This window comes from Diplotaxodon limnothrissa, linkage group LG20 (genome assembly GCF_057381915.1).
Source record: "Diplotaxodon limnothrissa isolate DT_005_m linkage group LG20, D_limnothrissa_male_GT1.1, whole genome shotgun sequence".
Classification (NCBI taxonomy): Eukaryota; Metazoa; Chordata; class Actinopteri; order Cichliformes; family Cichlidae; genus Diplotaxodon; species Diplotaxodon limnothrissa.
In genome coordinates, this window is record NC_140615.1 from 33,475,368 (window position 1) to 33,495,901 (window position 20,534).

At 39.4% G+C, this 20,534-nt stretch overlaps 2 protein-coding genes across 2 annotated transcripts; one reads left to right on the top strand and one right to left on the bottom strand.

Annotated features, from left to right (window-relative positions):
- The first annotated feature begins 493 nt into the window (after window positions 1-493).
- On the top strand, window positions 494-1,462 carry LOC146611302 (lysophosphatidic acid receptor 6). Its single transcript, XM_085345627.1, has one exon. The coding sequence runs from the start codon at window positions 494-496 to the stop codon at window positions 1,460-1,462; it is 969 nt and encodes a 322-aa protein (XP_085201753.1).
- A 131-nt stretch (window positions 1,463-1,593) lies between these two features.
- ints11 (integrator complex subunit 11) lies at window positions 1,594-20,122 on the bottom strand. The gene is made up of 17 exons (XM_085344624.1): window positions 19,922-20,122; window positions 19,580-19,677; window positions 18,184-18,257; window positions 17,859-18,087; window positions 17,646-17,744; window positions 17,530-17,564; window positions 15,047-15,185; window positions 14,874-14,938; window positions 14,276-14,465; window positions 14,104-14,187; window positions 13,927-14,016; window positions 9,741-9,903; window positions 9,545-9,655; window positions 7,732-7,793; window positions 7,303-7,445; window positions 7,033-7,162; window positions 1,594-1,874 (listed from the first exon to the last, which is right to left on the bottom strand). The coding sequence occupies exons 1-17, from the start codon at window positions 19,947-19,949 to the stop codon at window positions 1,809-1,811; spliced, it is 1,806 nt and encodes a 601-aa protein (XP_085200750.1). The 5' UTR covers window positions 19,950-20,122; the 3' UTR covers window positions 1,594-1,808.
- Between the last annotated feature and the right edge of the window lie 412 nt (window positions 20,123-20,534).

Consider the following 20,534-nt stretch of genomic DNA (forward strand, 5'->3'; position numbering starts at 1 on the left):
AGTAATTTATCTATCAAAAAAAGACTTTAGAAAATGTTTCACAAAACCTGCCGAGATTGTAAAAAAAATCTCTGTTCTCTTAAACTTTACAGCAGAAAAGTAAAAATTATTAAACATCTAAGAACACTTTGTCATCGTTTATTATTGAAGATGATTTACTTTATTGGTTTAATTTGTGGACGGTGACTTTCTGCCTTGTTATGCTTCACTTTTGTTAATTTCTTGAATAAGTTAAGTATAAAATCCTAAATTACTCTTTGTTTTAATAAACCAGATGAAAGCGTTTTCTGGAGCAACAACAACGTGTTAAAAGCAGAATCTACTTTAAATGTTTCTGATCAGCTTGTGTTTGCTGTTGTGTGGAACTGAAAGTGGAAAAACTCTGAATGGAAATGTGTGTGTGTTTGTGTTGCAGGAGACAAACTGTGATGCTTCATTTTTGAGAACCATCCTACGCTTCTTTTGATATGACCAAGAAAAATACCAACCTGCCATGATGAATGTGACAAACGATGACTGCAACAACCAAACGCAAGAGTACGAGTATCATCTATTCCCGGCCGTCTACATCCTCGCCTTGCTTGTGGGTTTGCCGGGTAACCTGGCAGCCCTTTTCGTCTTCACCTTTAAGATCACTCACCGCACGGCCTTCAGTATCTACATCAGCAACCTGGCGGTGGCGGACATCATCATCCTTTGCGTTCTTCCCTTTCGGATCCACTACCACATAAACAGGAACAACTGGCAGTTCGGGGACTTCACCTGCCGCCTCACAGGGACTCTCTACTACGCCAACATTTACATGAGTATCTGCTTCATGACATGTATCTGCGTGGACCGCTATATGGCCACGGTGCACCCGCACAATTACCTGAGGATGCGGAGCCCCTGGTGCGCTCTGATTGCGAGCGTGGTGCTCTGGTGCGCTGTCGGAGTTGCCATCCTGGTCTTCATACTCATGGGGCCTCTGAAAACCAACTCAGACAATTCTCAAAACCTCAGTTGTTTTGAAAATTTCGCCAAGATAGAATGGGACACTCGTCTGGGGCCATACAGCATACTGGGCCTCGTCTTTGGCTCCTTGGTGCCCACCATAATCATCCTAGTGTGTTACCCGCTGGCCGTGAGGCGCATTTCCCTGATCCGAACTAGAACAGCCCAAAAAGCTGTGAGGGTCATCTACACCATTCTAGTTATCATGCTGCTCTGCTTCCTGCCTAACCACATTGTGTACTTGCTGCACCTCCTTTACCGCTGGGAGATGATCCAAAACTGCTCCTTTGGCAGAGCCATCTACAACGCCCGGCGGATCACCATGGCGCTCATCACCCTCAACACATGTCTTGACCCTGTGCTCTACTATGTCACCACCAGCCACTGCCACTGGGAGCGATTAAAGATGACATGGCTGTGGGGAGCGGTGAGCCGGAGGAGGGGGGTTTATACCATCGCAGTGAACTGAGGACGGGGGCAACAACACACTTACTGTAAATACAGCTGTAAATAAATAAGACTCTATATAAGTGTCATTATCACTGGACATGTAACTGGAGGACTGCAAAGACTTTTCGATAAAAGTGTTTATTTGTGCATCAAAATAAAGGGATAAAACAGAATTCAAATGGTCTTTTTTTCCTCAAACTGAGTCAATAATACGAAAAAAGCCTCTGTGTGTTACATGTATAAAGGCAGCAGCTCTTTTGTTGAAGTTTACATGTAGACATTTCAGTTTCTCTGCACTTGCATGGAGATTTTAACTAAAAATGAGCTTCTTCTAGTGTGAATGTCCTTTGAGGCTAAAAGTTGCTTCAGCAGATTCCAGATGGAAGACCCTTTTTCAGCAGGGATGAGAGGAAGCTCCCCAGGTCCTCATCCTGACGAAAGATAAGAAAACAAACCAAACATTTTAGGGAAATAAGAAAGTTAGCATCATGTTTGTGCTTGGCACAAATTAGATTTAAGGAAGTAGCTCAGGGGTTTCCAAACTTTTAACCTCATCGGGGTTTTCCAGCCTCATATAGGGCCTGGCTATACATGAAAGTATGATTGGTCTGCGTACAGTTAAGCACAAATAGCCTGAAATACAGGGAATGCACATACTTCTATCAGGTAACACGATGCTTTGCAAATCAATAAATAAAAGCCCCAAATATTTGAAATAAAATTCTCATGATTTTCTTTTGAAGAAGGCCAAAACCTCGTTCACAGATGGAAACCTTACTTATAGGTCCTTAACATTAGAGAATAACACCTGCCACAGATTAAAAAAAAAGATGAAAATAGCAATTAAAAACATAAATTGTTTCTTACTCTGGTCCATCTTATTATGACTAACTCGTGCTAAGCTCCACTGATAAATTACAGTGAATTTGCTCTGTAGCTAATGATTCTTGTTTGTTAACAATTAATCTTCAATTATATTTTATAATAATTAGATTGTTAATTAGACCAAATGAAAAGAAAAATGCTCATCAAAATGTCCTAAACACCAGAGTTGTTCAGTTTTAATAGACATTACAGACTGAAAAGAAAACCATGACATTTGAGAAGCTGAAACAAAAACATGGTAAAACATATTATTTTACAAACTATTTAATATATTTACCATTCAAATTATCTAGTATATGTGTATTTATCCTTTAAACGTCTTAATTTTAGTCAACCTCTGAAGCACACCTCATTGGATTTCATTTCATGGATTAGTAACAACATTCCTACAATCAACTTCGAAAAGACCACATTTTAAAAAACACTCCAAAGGGAATCTAACCAATAATTACATTTTGGATCTTACATTAATACACTGTCGACACATCTTCCACTTGTTTTTTAGAGGGTGGTATCTTGATACTTCATCTTTACTGTGTTTTCATAGAATGTGCAAATAAGTCAAATTAAACATAAAATAATATTAAAACAGTAATTTTATAATAATTTCACTGTTAGTCACTCAGGCTTTATTTATATAACACTTTTAAAATAAAATGCAATTTAGAGCACTTCACAAGCAACTGATTCATCGTCTATAACTAAGTAAGCGGAGGTTACCACTACAACTCACCCGGTTGAGTTGGTAACCCATTGTACTGAAGACTAGAACCCTTACTGCAGATACCTGGAATTGAGTCTACATGTCTTATGTGCCATTTCTCTTCCATTTGTCTACTTTTTTCTCCGGTTTTGTCCTGTCCTGTCAAAATGAAGGCTAAAATTCCCCAAATCTCCCCCTCCAAGACCTCCTGCACATGATCTTTTGCAATTCATAAATAACATTAATTGTTCAGCGCAAGTCTTATTACACCCATACTTTTCCTGTCATCAAAAGGATCCTTCAGCCTTCTTCCTTGAGGTTCTCTAAAGTTCTCAATTACACCTCAACTACTAATCAAAGAGATTCGATATGTTAAGTCATCAAAAACTGTAAAAATAAAAACTTTCTTAGTTGAACCTGTGCAACACCACTTGAAGTTGCAAGACATAAAAGATATAAGAAAGAGGCATAAAATGCACAGTAGAATATTTTGTTTTTTTTACCCGCTGCTCTTTGCACGGAACGCACAAAACCACAGAAACCTCTTTTCTTCTTTCCACTGTGACGGAGTTTAACAGGCTGGTTTCCCCACCTTCTACTTTCCCCTTATTCTCACTTTCAAAGCCCCTACTCTCATACTGTCCACCTACGCGACTGTTTTCACTCCCCCTGGCTGAACTGCTCACCATCAGGCCTGTGTAGGCACATCTTAACAGAAGAACTGTCATCTCCTGAGCACTGCGGTCCCAATTTTACTTGAGTCCATCACTGATAAGGATCTAGGACAGTAAACCATGATATTTACATTAACCTTTATCAATCTTCTTGCACTCATTGCGGTCACAATGGATCCCTTGTTTCACGTGCCAAAATAAATCACATCTTGCAAATACAGTTGGCCTCGTTCTTGATATGAGCTGTCGGACTGCACTGTAACTCTTTGAATATTTCTGCTGCATGCATTAGTGTGACCCAGCTTTAATTCACTTGTACACCTTTAAAAAAATATTTACAAAATTCACAGTTCACCAACTTGAAAAACTGGAAAAATCCAGATAAAGTTACTAGAATTTAAAATTCCTTAGGAGCTGTACAAGACTATTGGGGGAAAAAAAAGCAGGAAATAAATTATACCAGAAGCAAAGAAAACGTCCCTCACAGAGCTCAGTGACTTCAGATCAGGAAGATTAATGCCAGATTTAGACCAGATCCTTTAGGTGTGTTTTGGTGGTATTTCATAGCGAACCGTTAGCCTCCACAGCCCCACACATACAAACTAACACACACACACATGGTGTTCGACAACAACTAAATCCAACCTTGACTTGCTTCTAATTTTATCAGATGAAATCCAAACACACACTTTTAGTTCTACCACATCACATTTGTTGGAATAAACTTGTGTAAACTTCCCCGAGTGCAGTGAGTCACCAGTTCTATTTAACAGGAAGAGTTAAGTTTAATATCAAACACCTCCGAAACTACTGAGTCTTTAACACTTGCAAAGGTTAACATTTGAGACCAATCTCATCCTAAAACCCTGAGTGTGACATTTACGTGCTCACTCTTTGGACCAGAAGACATCGTGATTTAGAAATGACTTGTAAACACATTTGTTTTGCATCTCCCTTTCTTTTTCTAGCAGTCTTTCTACTTATTGTTTTATTTTAATTTATTTATTTTCTCTAAATGATTTTTATTTCTTTCAAAGAAAAAAAATAAATAAAGCGAGTTTACATTAACGTTTAAGAGGAAACTGGAAACTCACAGGTTGAGGATGAAATTAATGTACAGTCATGATTCATTTAAGAAGAAGGTGCAAAAAGGCATGACCGGAAAAACTCTATTCAACTGCAGCATCAAGAACAGAAATATGACATTTATATTTGTTTTTTGTATTAATTTCAGTGAAGGTACTTTCCATGGCACGACACCCCACCAGAGGTGCAGAAAGGAAACCTTGTTGCCACTTTCCACTGCACTTTGTGACACTTACTTTTGCTTTTCTTTTGGATAGGGCGACTATATTATGTACTGAGCTACAGAAAGCTATCAGTCTAATCATCTTTAGCTGATTTTAGTCTGTGTTAGGTTTGTTTATTGGTAAATTACTACATGTTAATGGAAAAAAAGAAATTATAAACAAGGTTACAACTAAATATAATGTTACCCACAACGAGAATATTTACAGGTCAGAGCAGGTCATCCAAGCCTTTATGTCTTCAAGATCTGCTGTTGTTTAATCTGTAGTTTAAAGTTTGGAGTTGGCTGAAGTAAAATTGTAAATATTTATTATGCTTGAGTTCTGCACATCTAATTCTGTAAGACAATAAGAAGACTGGAATTACCAAAACTTTACAACTACGTCTAATCCACAGAGCTGGAGGATGCTCAAGTTGTTTTTCAAATATCACACGCAACTTCTTTCATTTCCTTAAAATGTGTGTCAGTGCAGCGATGATTTTAGCCACCATTAAGACCACATTTATATTTGTTAACCTATAAAGAAATAGACCTTAACACTACAACTCTCGGGGACTGTCATTTTTACGCCTCTGTCAGTGCGCCCCAGGGTGGCTGTGGCTACAATGTAGCTTGCCATCACCAGTGTGTGAATGTGTGTGTGAATGGGTGGATGACTGGATATGTAAAGCGCTTTGGGGTCCTTAGGGACTAGTAAAGCGCTATATAAATACAGGCCATTTACCATTTACCATTTACCCCATCCTGCAACTACAGGAGCAGCAAGAAGTTATTTCTTGAAGAAGTTGGTAATTTCTATCTATTTTTTGTAATTAGAAGTAATATATTTAAGACTATGTTTTAGGGGTTTTACTAATGATTTTGATTATTTCACTACAGACTGCAAAGTTACACTGACCAACCTTGTGTTGTTGATGGATTACCTCAGATGTTCCCCAGACTGAAGTCTGGTTCATTTTCAGCATCTTTTTCCTGCCATGTCATCTCTGCTCATCAGGAATCTCACATGAACTTTTATTGAGGGGAAAAAAATCCCCCAGCCTCACTATGCTAATGTGTTTATATATCCTAACCAAAGCTCTGTAGCTAGCCACCAGGTAGCACACCATTATATATTAGTGTCTTCATTTAAGTCCAAAGTGATACCAGAGCTGTGCGTTTTAGTTTTTTAGAAATCCCTCAGTCAGAACATTGCGTATCATCTCGCCTTGAGGCGACTTTTGTTGTGATTTGGCGCTATATAAATAAAATTGAATTGAATTGAATAGATTGAAACAATCGAGCTAACACCCTGCCAACTTCTAACTCTGTTACTTTGTAAATCCTCTTTTTCATGGATGCCTGGATGATAACTTTGTTGTAACACCTGGAAGAGCAGCCGCTCTGATCATTTTACTGAAGATTAAAGAATCTGGACCGTTTTTAACTCTCAGTGATGCCACAGTGTTTGTTTGAATCTGGGAACTGAAGAAGAGTTTGGACCCAGAAAGAGCTAATGACGTCAGACTTAAGAGGTGGATTAGCTAAGACAGCTGGATAAAGGAAAGATTTTTTAAGTAAAGGCTCAATTATAACCTGTTAATAAAGATCAAGCGATCATATATAATCTTCCGACATATTAAGTCAGTATAACTTTTTTAATTGCAATATGAGCCCCTATTTGGACCTCTTTAAAATGTTTAGTACCTCCTCTCAATTTTTAAGTCCAAAAAAAATGGCATAAAATCTCCTGTACACTATATACATTATATCTCATGTTACATGTCTATCTTCTGTTTTCCAGCATCCTGTTGTTCCTTCACAGAATTTCATTGGAAAATTATTTCATATCTCAAAACAGTGATTCAATAACTAGATGATTAGGGGAACTACCAGGCTTCGACTGCATAGGCAGTCCTCTAATGTATCTTTTTACCACCCCACTGTATGTCTATCAGTTCTCTATCTTGTTGCTGTTCAGAGCATTTAAAAGAATAAATAATAACGAAACGCTCCAAAAATAATGTCCATGTTTTCACCTGGTAACTCCAGGAAAGCAGCAGGACTTTGGTGTTGGAGTCTTCGGCAGAGGAGGAGACTTTGATGACGATAGACTCCACGATGACTGTGCCATCAGGGAGGTGCTGGATGGTGTAGCCTTTTAACACACTGAGGCAAAGAAAAGCAAAATGATCTAATTTGATAATTATACTGAGAGAAATCAAGCAGACTTTAGAACAAGCAGATAATAAGGCCGACACATTCGCATTAATCATTAGCTAGTGGCAGACTAGTGACCTCACTCTCACCTCTTAAGGTGCGTGTAGATTCTGTGGAGCGTGTCGGCGTCGCTGTGTGGATCCTGGAGCTGCACGTGGCAGGTGAACCGTAACTGATGCTCATTGAGGCCCAGCTCCTTCAGGGCCTGCTCTGATGATACCAGCTTCAGACTCTGTGTAGTGAAAGCCACAAGGGGGTAATTATCATTATACAGTAAATAATAACTGAGCAACTGCACGCCACAAATGAAAGGGATACAGCTGCCAGTTTATTAGGTACACAGATCTAAAGTTAAACCACACAACGTGATGCAACGTTACTGAAATATATCAAAGCAAGTTCTAAAATAACTAGACACAAAATTGAGTCCTCTTAAAGGTAGATCTTGATCTTCATGTATATTTTGGCGTTTCAAAAAAATTAGAATCTAAAAACATGTTATAAACCATGAAGCTTACGTTTTCCTTCATGATGAGCGTTCCGTGCATGGTGCGAGGTTTTTTGGGATCAGGCAGCGGCCCTACAGCACAGCAAATAAGATACATCATTGTATAAACTGCTACTTGTGGTCAAAATGAACAAAACAGTGAACAACAATACAAGTCCTGCAACAAAGGCTGTCAGTAGGGTGAAGTTCAAGAAAAGTGAGCAAACCTATATTAACCTCTTTGAACTAGAGAGGTGGTCTGCTGAGGAAGTTTCATAGGTTAGTGAGGTAAACTGAGGGTAAAGGGTGTCACAAAGGTAGTTTTAACATAGATCACCATGGTAACTTATGCTGAACATGTAGACTGGTCTGGAGAAGGTTCAGCGTTTCAGTTAGAAGCTGTCTGGAAGCGCCACATGAATTCACAAGTTTAATGATTTCCTGCCAGCATTCTGCCTCTTCATTATTCTTTTATTTGAGGTTCCAGGGCTGACTTTTTCTACTTTATGTTTTTTATTGTCCGTCACCCATTCCTCTGACACATGTCTGACAGATGCAGGCGGAGCTCAATCTGTCAATTCTGTGTAGAATTAGAGCAAAACGGTGCATCAAAGGCCCCTTTTCCATGTGATCTTTTGTGCAGAAAGCCTGGGTTAACACAAAAGGTTGCTAGCCAGTGTTGCAACTGGGGTTTCAGGTATCATCAAGCCAGCAAACACAAAGAAAGCCTGGTTACGTTGAACTTGATTTATAGTACACCTCTCTGGAGGCCAGGCACTATTGCTTATAAAACCAGTGCCATTTTGAAAGGTTTACCAAGGAGGGTGCTTTCACTGAAGAGGCACCTTCTATAACTAGAATGAATGTGGCATTTGTTTGACTTCCTTTATAGTGAATCAAATTGTGTTAAATTGTAGTTTAATGTAAAGAATGTTTATAGCATTTAATGTATTTATTTATTTTTACTGATGAAGTAAAATTGTTAATATTTGCTTCAGTTGAGCAGTAACCTCACTCTGTATTCGTGGTAAGATGAGTTATCTTAATAGAAAATCCTCCCGAGTGTCCACAGTTAGCTCTGTGGACACTCGGGAGGATTTTCTATTTTTGTATTAGGTTGTTCATTTTGGCCTCACAGTTTGAAGTGGTTACTCACAACACTTGGGGATATTTTTATTCCAGGTGGACATTAGAAAGAACAGCCCAAGGCTTATGGGGCAAATAATTCAACATCTAATTGGAATTAGATGTTGAATCTTTTAATATGACAAGTTGTTTTCAAATCTCATGAGCTACAACAAACAGATTGGCCACCATTAATCCCACATTTCACATTTTAGAAAATGAGTACAATGACCATCTGTTTCTTTTTTAATATGTACAGACATACTTTTAGTTTTTGTGCATTTATATATTTTACTCTTGCAGAAGTACTCATATTTTTTTTAATGAATGACCATTTATGACCGTAAGTCTTTTACCTCGTTATCACGGTATACTTCTGATCAGGAACTGAAGATTTACACTTACTAACTCCAAAAGAGAAAATGCACTAAAGTCTAAAATACCAGGAACTGGGACAAAATTCAGCAGTTCTTGGAAATCTTAAAAACTAGGTGACAGTTATACAGTCATAAAGCTGCTGCTGTTGTAATGTCCCCACTTACTTAAATGACATTTGCCATTACCACAGCTAATGTGGGTCACAATTCTGAATGGAGGTGGCACAAAAGGTGAACAACTGTCTTCTGCCAACCAATCTCAGGACAAATAAAGCTAAATCTGAAGTGAAACTAAGTAGGCACATTGCACCTAAACCATTATTACCACAGAAAACAAGTTACCTCCAAGAGCCATCTCCCTCTTCAGTAGGTTTAGTGAGATATCAACGGGAACGCTAGGGTTTGTGGTCACAGTCGTTGTCTCTCCATTAGCGGGCATGTAACAGTCGATACCTGTCATTAAAAGAAGGGAAGCATTAAATGTGAGCATGTTTAACTGATTTTAAGCTTTACTGATGAGCGGACGGTCTGCACTCACTGAACTCCTGCTCGATCTTCCCCTTTAGGAACTCCATTTTTACCGCCTCTCCGTGCACGAGCAGCATGTTGCGAGGCTCTGCCATGCGAATGAGCTGCATGATTCCTTTGGCGTCTGCATGTGCACTGAACGACATGTACTCAACCTGCAGCTTCACATCCAACTGTAAGAATCACAGAGAGATTTAGAGGCAATGTAGAGCGTTGGCTATGCTGATCAGAGACCTTACAGGATATTAAAGAAGACATTATTGCCTTCAGGTGGTGCAACTAAGCTTAGTTTAAAAAGTAGGGCTAGTTTCACAAAAATATTTAAAAGAGGTCTAACCCAACAGAACAATCTTTCTAATGCAACTTAGTTTCTTAGGCTAATCTAACTTAGCTTACTCAAAAGCAATAAAGAATGGCTCATTTAACCTAAAAAAGACACATTTTACTTCCATGCTAACTTTAGGAATGGTAATAATGAGTGACATTTATCTATAAGCAACAGTCAATAACAAAACAATAAAAACAAAACTTTTGTGGAAAATGTTATAGGTGTATCGTCCTTGTAACAGTGGAATTCTTCTAAATGATTGACAGTTTCTGCAAAGATAAACAGATAATCAGTAAGATACTGCCACCTCGGCAATCATTTTTTTCACCTTTAAAAAATAAAATCTTATTTATGACTATGCAGTTTTCTGTAATGGATGAATTTAGGTATCTATCTGAAGTCTGACTATTTTGTTAAACTAAACTATAGTCAGTCAAGGTCTGCTGTTGTAAAACCAGATACATGACACATTACCAAAAAACTTATTGATAATAACCATAACAATTAAAAACTAAAAATATATCACATTATTGTTGTTTTTTGGTATCGTTTTCTAAAGGTCGAACGTTACTCTCATACTAGAGTAAATTATTTTCCAAGAAAAGCGAGAAAACACACATTATTAAAAAAATTGCCATTAAAGAACAAAAAAAAAACAACCCAAAAACAAAACCCCGTCATTAACAGGAAATATTTTGTCCCCTAATAACTGTGTAATGATGTGACAGGGCTCATATGTAACACAGCAGGCTTCATCAGTCTATTAAAGTGATGGTGATCTGTTACTCAGGTCAAGGTCACTTAAAAGTTTATGTGGTTTAAACCTTAGAGCTCAGTACATATACTATGCACATGATAGTGCTGTGCCATATAATATTCTCTGCAATAATACCAGTATAAACCTTTATGGGATATAAAAGTGTCATATTGTTACGCGTTTACATTATCTGAGAAAATCTCACAGATGTCTGACATCTGTATCAGCCCCGTGTCCACTTCCAAGGACAATTTAGTAAAAAGGGAGCTACTTCAGCGATCTTTAACAAAGCACAGGGGTTTGTGGAATACGTAAGGAAAGTCTTCCTGCCAAAAGCGAAAACAACAAACTTCTTTCACCCAAATAAACGTTATCGTTATAAAAGCTACCGTGGATTTTATGAAGGAACACGAGGAAGAGATGCTAGCAGGTGGTGATGAACAGCACCGAAGTAAACAAATGACTCAGCCAAGCAAGAACAAACAGTGGATGGAAATTACTGATGCGGTTACATGGAGCCTCGATCCAAAAAAACATCGACCCAAGTTACGACACCCAGGGTAAAAAATAATTTTCAATTTCAGTTTTATTATGTTGCCATGTTACACTTTTCCACTGAAAACACTACTACTGCTTTGTGCTTTCATTTGACTTACGGTGTGTCTGTCTATATACTGCTGCACCACTCTATAATGCTGCTGCTGGCACCTTGTGGCAATATCTTCACACTTTGAATCAGGTAGTCTATCATCAGTGACAGGCGTTAAATGGAAAAGGAGGATGGAAAATGCCCTTCATTTTTTATTTATTTAAATACTGCCACCTGCAAGCTGCACTCAAACAAATGTTTTTCTCTTTGAAAGTGGTATTGCATATTTCCTTCAAATATTGCGATACACTTTTGAGGCTATATCGCCCAACCCTAAGATACGGCACAGACAAACATGAGTGTGGCCCAGTAAAACTGTCTTTTCATGCTACTGTTGAAGGTTTTGTGAGAAAAACAACTGAAATGAAAGACAGACGTGCAGACAACAGCATTAGCCACTACACTCACATGTAGTGCGAAGTGGTCAGAAAATATAATTGTGTGCATGCTTGAAAGGGACCATAACAAGCTTCAGATGTTTTTTTCCCCCAACATACATACATATATATACATATATATATATACATATATATATATACATATATATATATATATATATATATATATATATATATATATATATATATATATATATATATATATATATATATATATATATAAAACACCCAGCACGCCCCTGCGGGCGGTTTATCCTTCAAGCTCGGGTCCTCTACCAGAGGCCTGGGAGCTTGAGGGTCCTGCGCAGTATCTTAGCTGTTCCCAGGACTGCGCTCTTCTGGACAGAGATCTCCGATGTTATTCCCGGGATCTGCTGGAGCCACTCGCCTAGCTTGGGAGTCACCGCACCTAGTGCTCCGATTACCACGGGGACCACCATTACCTTCACCCTCCACATCCTCTCGAGCTCTTCTCTGAGCCCTTGGTATTTCTCCAGCTTCTCGTGTTCCTTCTTCCTGATATTGCTGTCATTCGGAACCGCTACATCGATCACTACGGCCGTCTTCTTCTGTTTGTCTACCACCACTATGTCCGGTTGGTTAGCCACCACCATTTTGTCCGTCTGTATCTGGAAGTCCCACAGGATCTTAGCTCGGTCATTCTCCACCACCCTTGGGGGCATCTCCCACTTTGACCTCGGGACTTCCAGGTTATACTCGGCACAGATGTTCCTGTACACTATGCCGGCCACTTGGTTATGGCGTTCCATGTATGCCTTGCCTGCTAGCATCTTGCACCCTGCTGTTATGTGCTGGATTGTCTCTGGGGCATCTTTACACAGCCTACACCTGGGGTCTTGCCTGGTGTGATAGACCCCAGCCTCTATGGATCTTGTACTCAGAGCTTGTTCTTGTGCTGCCATGATTAGTGCCTCTGTGCTGTCTTTCAGTCCAGCTTTGTCCAGCCACTGGTAGGATTTCTGGATATCAGCCACCACCTCTATCTGCCGGTGGTACATACCGTGCAGGGGCCTGTCCTTCCATGATGGTTCCTCGTCTTCCTCCTCTTTCTTGGGTTTCTGCTGCCTGAGGTATTCACTGAGCACTCGGTCAGTTGGGGCCATCTTCCCAATGTATTCTTGGATGTTCGTTGTCTCATCCTGGACTGTGGTGCTGACACTCACCAGTCCCCGGCCCCCTTCCTTCCGCTTAGCGTACAGCCTCAGGGTGCTGGACTTGGGGTGAAACCCTCCATGCATGGTAAGGAGCTTTCTTGTCTTTATGTCAGTGGCTTCTATCTCCTCCTTTGGCCAGCCTATTACCCCAGCAGGGTACCTGATCACGGGCAGGGCGTACGTGTTGATGGCCCGGATCTTGTTCTTACCATTCAGCTGACTCCTCAGGACTTGCCTGACCCTCTGCAGGTACTTGGTAGTTGCAGCCTTTCTAGCGGCCTCTTCATGGTTCCCATTTGCCTGCGGGATCCCCAGGTACTTGTAACTGTCCTCTATGTCTGCAATGTTGCCTTCTGGTAGTTCAATCCCCTCAGTTCTGACTACCTTCCCTCATATATATATATATATATATATATATATATATATATATATATATATATATATATATATATATATATATTTATCAATAGGCCAGAAAGAACAGGTACATGTAGAAGCCTTTTTGTGTAAGGTAAAACTGACCAATTGCCTTAAATATATGCAGACTAGCGGTGGTTATGTTTACAGCTACTGGCCAGAGGCCCATTTTGAGCCTTTAGTGGTTCTGTTAGACAGAGACAAGATAGCAAGTCCGGTTTTTAATCTTTAAGCTAAACTAACATCTTCCCAGCTGTAAATGACTATTTAAGTGGTAATACTTGCTCATCTAAACTCTCCTCAATATAATGGAAAATTTGGAATCACTCATTTTAAGATCTTTGCTACAACCGAGTTCACAGAAAAATGAGACTGGATGGAACGACTGAGGAGGATGTGAATAAACGATGTGACTTTATCTGCTCACCCCCTAATTTTTTTTTCCATCTTGAGAATATAAAGTAAGTCTTACCGTTGCTCTGCCTTCCATCTCCAGTTTCCTTTGCCCATTTAGGATTTTGTGACCGATTGTTCCCTGTACACAGTAGCCAGGCATGATAACCTAAAAAAAAACAACACAAAAGCACACCTTTTAGGTTTTAAGTGTTACAGATTTCAAAAACGCTGTCCACTTCCTTACAATACTCACCATGTTCTTCTCATTGCCAGCCCATTTCTTGAATATCTGCAAAGACTGACCTGCATGCAACATACCCGGTGTTGCAAACACCACCTGAAAGTGTCCACATTATTTTACTTCACTGCACTTTGACCTCTTCAGTGAGAAACTTCGCATACTTTTGATGTACAATGGGACTCACCATAGGACCGGGATTATCGGCGTAGGAGCGATCAAAAGCCTTGATGTGCTTAAATTCAAACATGTTTCTCTGTACAAAGGTTTTTCGAATCTTCTGATTGGTCCACGTTATGAAAAGCTTGTAGTAATGATTGGCTTTCTCTGTCAGTCCAGTGGAGAAGTAGATTGGGGCCTTCAGGTTCATTCTCTCCCTGTGTGGTGAGAGGGGGCAATTAGAGCGTCTGTCCAAAGAGCCAGTGAAGAAGTTAATGTGCCACATTTATTCTATCAAGCTTAATAAATTGAATACAGCTACTTTAGGGAGCTGTCCAGACAAATATCAGCCCTTTTTGTATTGTAATCATGTGCAATTACTCTACACTGAAAGGACTTTTTATTTAATTGGAATGTCAACAATTATGTGCTAGAAAAATTGCCTTTATCTGATATCATTCAGCCAGAGAACAGACCGCGATTATCTTCACGCATCACTGTCTTTGCTCTCTTCTTTCTAGCCTTCACAGAGACTTCCTCCCTTTTTAATAGAACCCATACAGCAAACAGAGATAAAAGGCACACTTGCTAATGCTTCTGAAGAGTCTTTTAAAACAGATCTGTACCAAAATGTTTCCAGCAGGATGCAGAGTTCTTGTGCTCGACCGAGGGCGAAAACTGGAATAAGAACCTGGAAGGTTGGGAAGAAAAAAAAGATCTTAGAAAATATATAATACTAAGATGAAGAAAACCCGACTACTCGCAAAAAATGCAATATTCAATAAACTTTAACCGTTACCTTTCCTCCTCTTTCTATGCTTTCATGAACTTTCTTCAGAAAGTCCCGCTCTCTGCACCTCTTTGAGTCACGGATGGTGGTGGCGTATGTAGACTCAGAGATGAGGATGTCTGGGCGACACTTATCGATCCACGCGGCACTGTGAATTTACAACACCAGCATTATGAAACTGTCACAGTCAAAAGCTTGGAAAAACCTAAGAATTAAAAGATGTTTTAATTATAATTTTTATTTTTTAATTAGGGAATAAAACTAAAGACATCAAAACAAATAAATGAACAAATGTGGATTTATACAGTTGGCGCTAGAGGTTTAAACAAAGTGTGTATTTAATGTATGTGTAGAAAAAGTTAAGGCAATGGACTTAAAAATTCTCTCTAATGGCCAGCTATACAACCCAGACATTCAATGTCCAGGAAAACTTTCTTTTCTTGTTACTGCTGAATGTCTTGTAAGCTAACCAACTGAAACAAAAAGCGAGACATGCAGACAACAACATCACCCACTCATCTATGCTATTATCTTGTGGTCAGATTATGTAATCATATGCATGTCTAATAGTGACGTTGGTGCTTTCCTCCCTTATATATGTAGTTATTAGGCCACAAAGATACATGCACAGTTGTTTTTTAGGTGAAGGTAACAGACATTTGAATCATTTTGAGCTTTTTTGTACTGCTGCTTATGCTAAACTAAGACCTTCCTGGCTCCAGGTTGATATTTAAGTAGTACTGATTTGGTCATTTAAACATCCTTGAAGACAGTGGAAAGTCTGGAGCTACATCTTTCATAATCTATGCAACCCAATCCTAAAGATTACATTGCTTTATACCCCTTTTGACTACAGCGGGGCTTACACTTTACAAAATAAACAAGCTGTACTCAGTAAGACTTTAAGCTAACATAGAAAGGTCATAGATCAAGTGAGCAGTAAGTATGTGTGACTGCAATACATTGGTACAGATATATGCCCTTTAGTGCTGAGTAACAGACTAAAATAGTAAACTTTCGTTGACCAAAACTGAAGCATAAACATCTTGGACAGTCTGTCCCAAACAGGAAGCCATAATATTTCAAGTTCAATCAAAATGCCGTGGCAGCCGTGCCATTTTTAAATATGTCACCAACAGTGTCCCTCACTCGCCTGTAACTAAAATCTGACATTGGGACCCATTCGACCGAAGTCATGATTCTGACTCAGCTAATGCCTATTTCTTGTATTTCTTAGTCCAGGCAGTACTTCTCTTCTAATTAGTCTCCCTCAGTAGTATATACACAGCGTCCTCCCTGCAGCTTATGTGGAGATCTGTCGCTGACTGAACTTTGGGAAGCATTGATGTGCCTTCTGATCTGAGCTGCTATTAATTGGTGAAGTCTGAGCCCCTAATGAACATTTTCTGCAGCAGAGGTGACTCTTAAGTCTGTCTCTCCTAAGGCAGTCCTCACAAGAAACCGTTTCATCTGGGTGTTTGATGTTTAAAAGTTGTTTATATTTTCTGGTCTCACTCACCTTCATGTCTTAAATACTTAAAAGTGACTTTCTGTTCACTTTACTTGTTTGATTAAGGGTTGCTTTTAATACCTGCAGCGGTCAAATAGGGCTATTTACCCACTCACCCCTCTGTTGGGGATCCCTTTCCATGAATGACTGCATCAATGCAGCATACTGTGCAAGTGATCAGCTTGTGGCACTTAAGCTCATCTGCATGAATAAGGTATTTCTCAGCTTCCTTTCTCAAGTCATGTAATTTGGCTGGCCAATCAAGGACAGTAATGTCATGATTAGCAAACCTTTTAGTAGTAGTTTTGGCACTGTGGTCAGTTGCTAAGTCCTGCTGCAAAAGGAAATCTGCTTCTAATAATACATTTACCCTTTAAATAAGCTCAGTGAGATCCCAGCTTTGATTTTTTTTTTAACACTGTTTAGAACAAACAGACCGGCCTCTATTGAATATTGAAATTTATTACTGAAAACCTCCCCATATAGTTGAATAGTTTAGTACAACTAACACGTTCTTTAATAGTTTTTATGTTTTCAGTTGCTGTGTTGACCCCTAAAAGGGTGTAGTCAAAAGAAGAAAAGGATTCAAGCTTAAAAAAGAAACAGAATTAATAAAATAAAGCCATGGGATTCCAAAATTACAGCTTATTTTTCAACTTCTGATCATTTTTTTGATCCAGAAGTTATTTTATTTCGCATCGCTTGTGAAAAAAGCAATTTAACGGATGTACAAGCCATTAATGGAGGGTCAACCTCAACACGCAAATTGTCAGAAGAATAAAATTACTGAATGAAAGCAAGAAAGAAATACTGCATCTTAGGCTTTTGCGCAGATCAGAGTTAGGATTTTAGGAACGACTCAAAATAAGATTTTAAGAAATTCAAAATGGGCACTGGCAGTCTTAAATTTGTAAATGTATGATCTATTTTTTAAAGAGTTAAATAACTAAAAGAAAAACCTCAAACAAGTAGGTTCACTTACCCTAAATGCCTGTCCGGTGTCATGTTATAGTCACCCTAAAATAAAAAGAAATTATTCTCAGATTGCACTTGATAAATTCACCTACTGTGACAGAGTGCACACTTGTTTACACTCACAGTGTAGACCACAGACTCTGATCCCACTTTGATGTGAACCATAGCAGCTCCCAGGACATGGCCTGCATAGTACGCCTTGATCTCCAGCTCATCATCCACCTGCCACCAGCACAAAACAGCTTGAATTGCCATCAAAAGAGAAGAAGCAGCTGGCGCAGAAGCAACTATTAGACATGTGTGCGTGTGTGGTCAAAAATGATGTCAGCACTGCACCTGGACAGTCTGGTGCAGGTTCAAAGGAATCACTTTCTTCATGCAGTCCTTGATCATCTGCGAAGTGAAGAAGTTGGTTTCTCCCTTTTTGTCAACGGTGATCTTCCGGAAATCTTCCAGTAAAATGGGGCAAATGGCTTTGGTGGGATGGGTCATGTAGATGGGTCCATCATAGCCCACCATCTCACTCATGTAGGGCAGAGCACCACAGTGGTCCAAGTGGAAATGGCTGAAAAACGTAGAAAGGTGTACTATGTTCCACACATGGTTGAGATTATTTAAAAAAAGGTGCAATATGAAGAACATAACAAATAAGACAACAAACCTGATGATCAAACAGTCCAAGAAATCTGTCAGACGCCCGTTCTGTGTTATATAAGAAAAGTCTGGGAAACGTCTCTGCAATGATAAAACAATCTGTTATAGGACTGTTACTGAATGGAAATCATCTTCTTTCAAAGGTAGAAAACAGTGCATTTAAAAAGGAGAGTCTCTTTCTTAGAAGGACTGTTTCATAATAGCTGTGTTTAAAATGCATTCCAAGTCAGAATGTACAGAAATACCAGCAGTTTGCACAGAGAAGCCCAGCCCACCTCTGCCAGCTTGGTCATACCTTTACTGCCAATGTAAGCGTTGAATAACAGAGTCCCACGTCACTCAGTGTCTGGGTATTGTGAACTGTCATTTAGTGCGCAGACACAAACGATAGTCACTGTGCGTTCCCTGACTCAAAGCTGCAAGGAAGCAACCCTCTCATCCATTGGGGAAAACCTCAACGTACAGGTAGGGAACACAAGCTGTCTGCTCTCACCTACTGTAGGGCAACTCAAGAGGTTCCATTGCCTGAGCTACTCGCTGAGGTGAGTCCAACTATATCAAGTTTGAATCTCTCATCCTCACACACCAACTCAGGCTCCTTCTCCACCCAAAAAGTGATGTTCCATATACCACAAGCTAGTTTTGGAAACCAGGGATCGTCAGACCTCAGACCACCGTCTGATCCACCAACCCCCTATGGCCCCTCTTTGTCCTTTTATTGCAAAATATTTGATGGTAAGGACTAAAGACAGTCCAAGACAGTAACAACTGTGTTATACTGCTAACACATCATCGGTTCTTCGAAAACATCCCGCTGACAGCAGGCTAACACAAAAATACGAAGAACCCAAAGTTATGTTCAAGCTGAGTGAATGCAGACGCAGGCCCAGCAGGTAGAGCCTGATCTTCAACATGTAACGAAAGCATTGATGAGCAGTCAGACTCTTCTCTCTATCTTCTTAAGTAGAATCACTGTGGTGACCCCCTTTAAGCCGATTTTCAATTTTACTTTGTGTTATTGTTGATTTTAAATAAGAAATATCATTAGTGTCCTCATTAGGATAGGTGTTTGTGTCAGTGTGTGGGACTAATCCTAATGAAAATCTTAACTTCTTCAGACCTGCCTCCTGTCTTTTTGTCAGCAGATCTCACTACAGTCTTGTAAACCTTCCCAGTGTAAAACAGCCTAGTTGGTGTTAACTTTTGCTGTCATATTTGAAACACTTCTGTTTCACTTTAGAGTCTTTTATTTTGCCAAAGTCTCATGTAGGGTTTTGATTTGGGATTCTTGTCAGTATGCTATGTGCAGGGTGCTTATAACTACCAATAAGATAAAGGAAACCAATAAGGGTAAAAAAAAAAGAAAAAAGCTTTTGCTATAACAAATGCATTATGTCACTCACATCATCGTTGTAGCCCATGTGCATCCCACAGTCCAGCATTATGTTTTTGCCTCCGATGGAGACGAGGATGCAGCTCCTGCCCACATCCTGTCCAGCACCTTGGAAAGGCAGGACAGAAGATAAAAGTTCAGAATTACACTCCTTTAGTAATGGTAGTAAACACACAAGTGCGCAGCGGTAGGATTTAAAGGCTAAGTAGCATCACCAAATACAAACAAATCCCGAAGTGGTTTCTTTTCATAGCAAGGCAAATACTTAAATAGATCTTAAAAGTTTTCCAGCTCATGTACAATATGAATGTTGACGGAACTGAGGCGCTAGCTAGCTAGCATCTGTACTCACCGAGTGGCGTTACTTTTATTTCAGGCATGCTTTCTCATTGGGCAGCCTTTTTTTTATATACACAGGTAAATGACACCAAGGTTACCTAAACGTCCAGGCTCTGTCAGCTGAAAATAACTTCTGAATTATATAGGAAAGTTTATTGTGTGTAGCTTTAAAACATGCAGCTAATATTATGCACTGACTTTATTTTTTAGCAGCGTTGGGCTAACACGCAAGACTTCCGGCCAGTGCTTTCACAATAAAACCCCCTTGCTACGAAAGGCTGCAGAAAACACAGGTGGAAAGGTTTTGAAGACTATTTCCATATCTCATTTTGATAATCTATACTTCCTTTCAAGCAAACCTTGAAAACAAATTCAACTATCTATATTCCTTCAAAAATACTATGTCTTCCACTTTTAATTATACTGAACTGATAGATGTGTGAATAGATTTTCAGCATAAGGAATATGACACCTCTAAAAATGATTAACCAAGAAATAGTGGCATCACGTAGTCTGGATAGCACTAAGAATGAAAGGGGAGGTTTACAACATGCTAATAAGACCTGCTATGGTTTGGAAACTGAAACGGGGTCACAGGATAACTGGCCACAGTGATATTTAAAGTC

Excerpts from the sequence above, each read along its gene's own strand:
- LOC146611302 (XM_085345627.1), top strand. The coding sequence starts at position 494 with ATGATGAATGTGACAAACGATGACTGCAACAACCAAACGCAAGAGTAC.
- ints11 (XM_085344624.1), bottom strand. The coding sequence starts at position 19,949 with ATGCCTGAAATAAAAGTAACGCCACTCG. Across the intron at positions 7,446-7,731 it reads CGCTCATCATGAAGGAAAAC|AGTCTGAAGCTGGTATCATC; the intron begins GTAAGCTTCATG and ends TTCACTACACAG. Across the intron at positions 7,163-7,302 it reads ATCTACACGCACCTTAAGAG|TGTGTTAAAAGGCTACACCA; the intron begins GTGAGAGTGAGG and ends TCTTTGCCTCAG.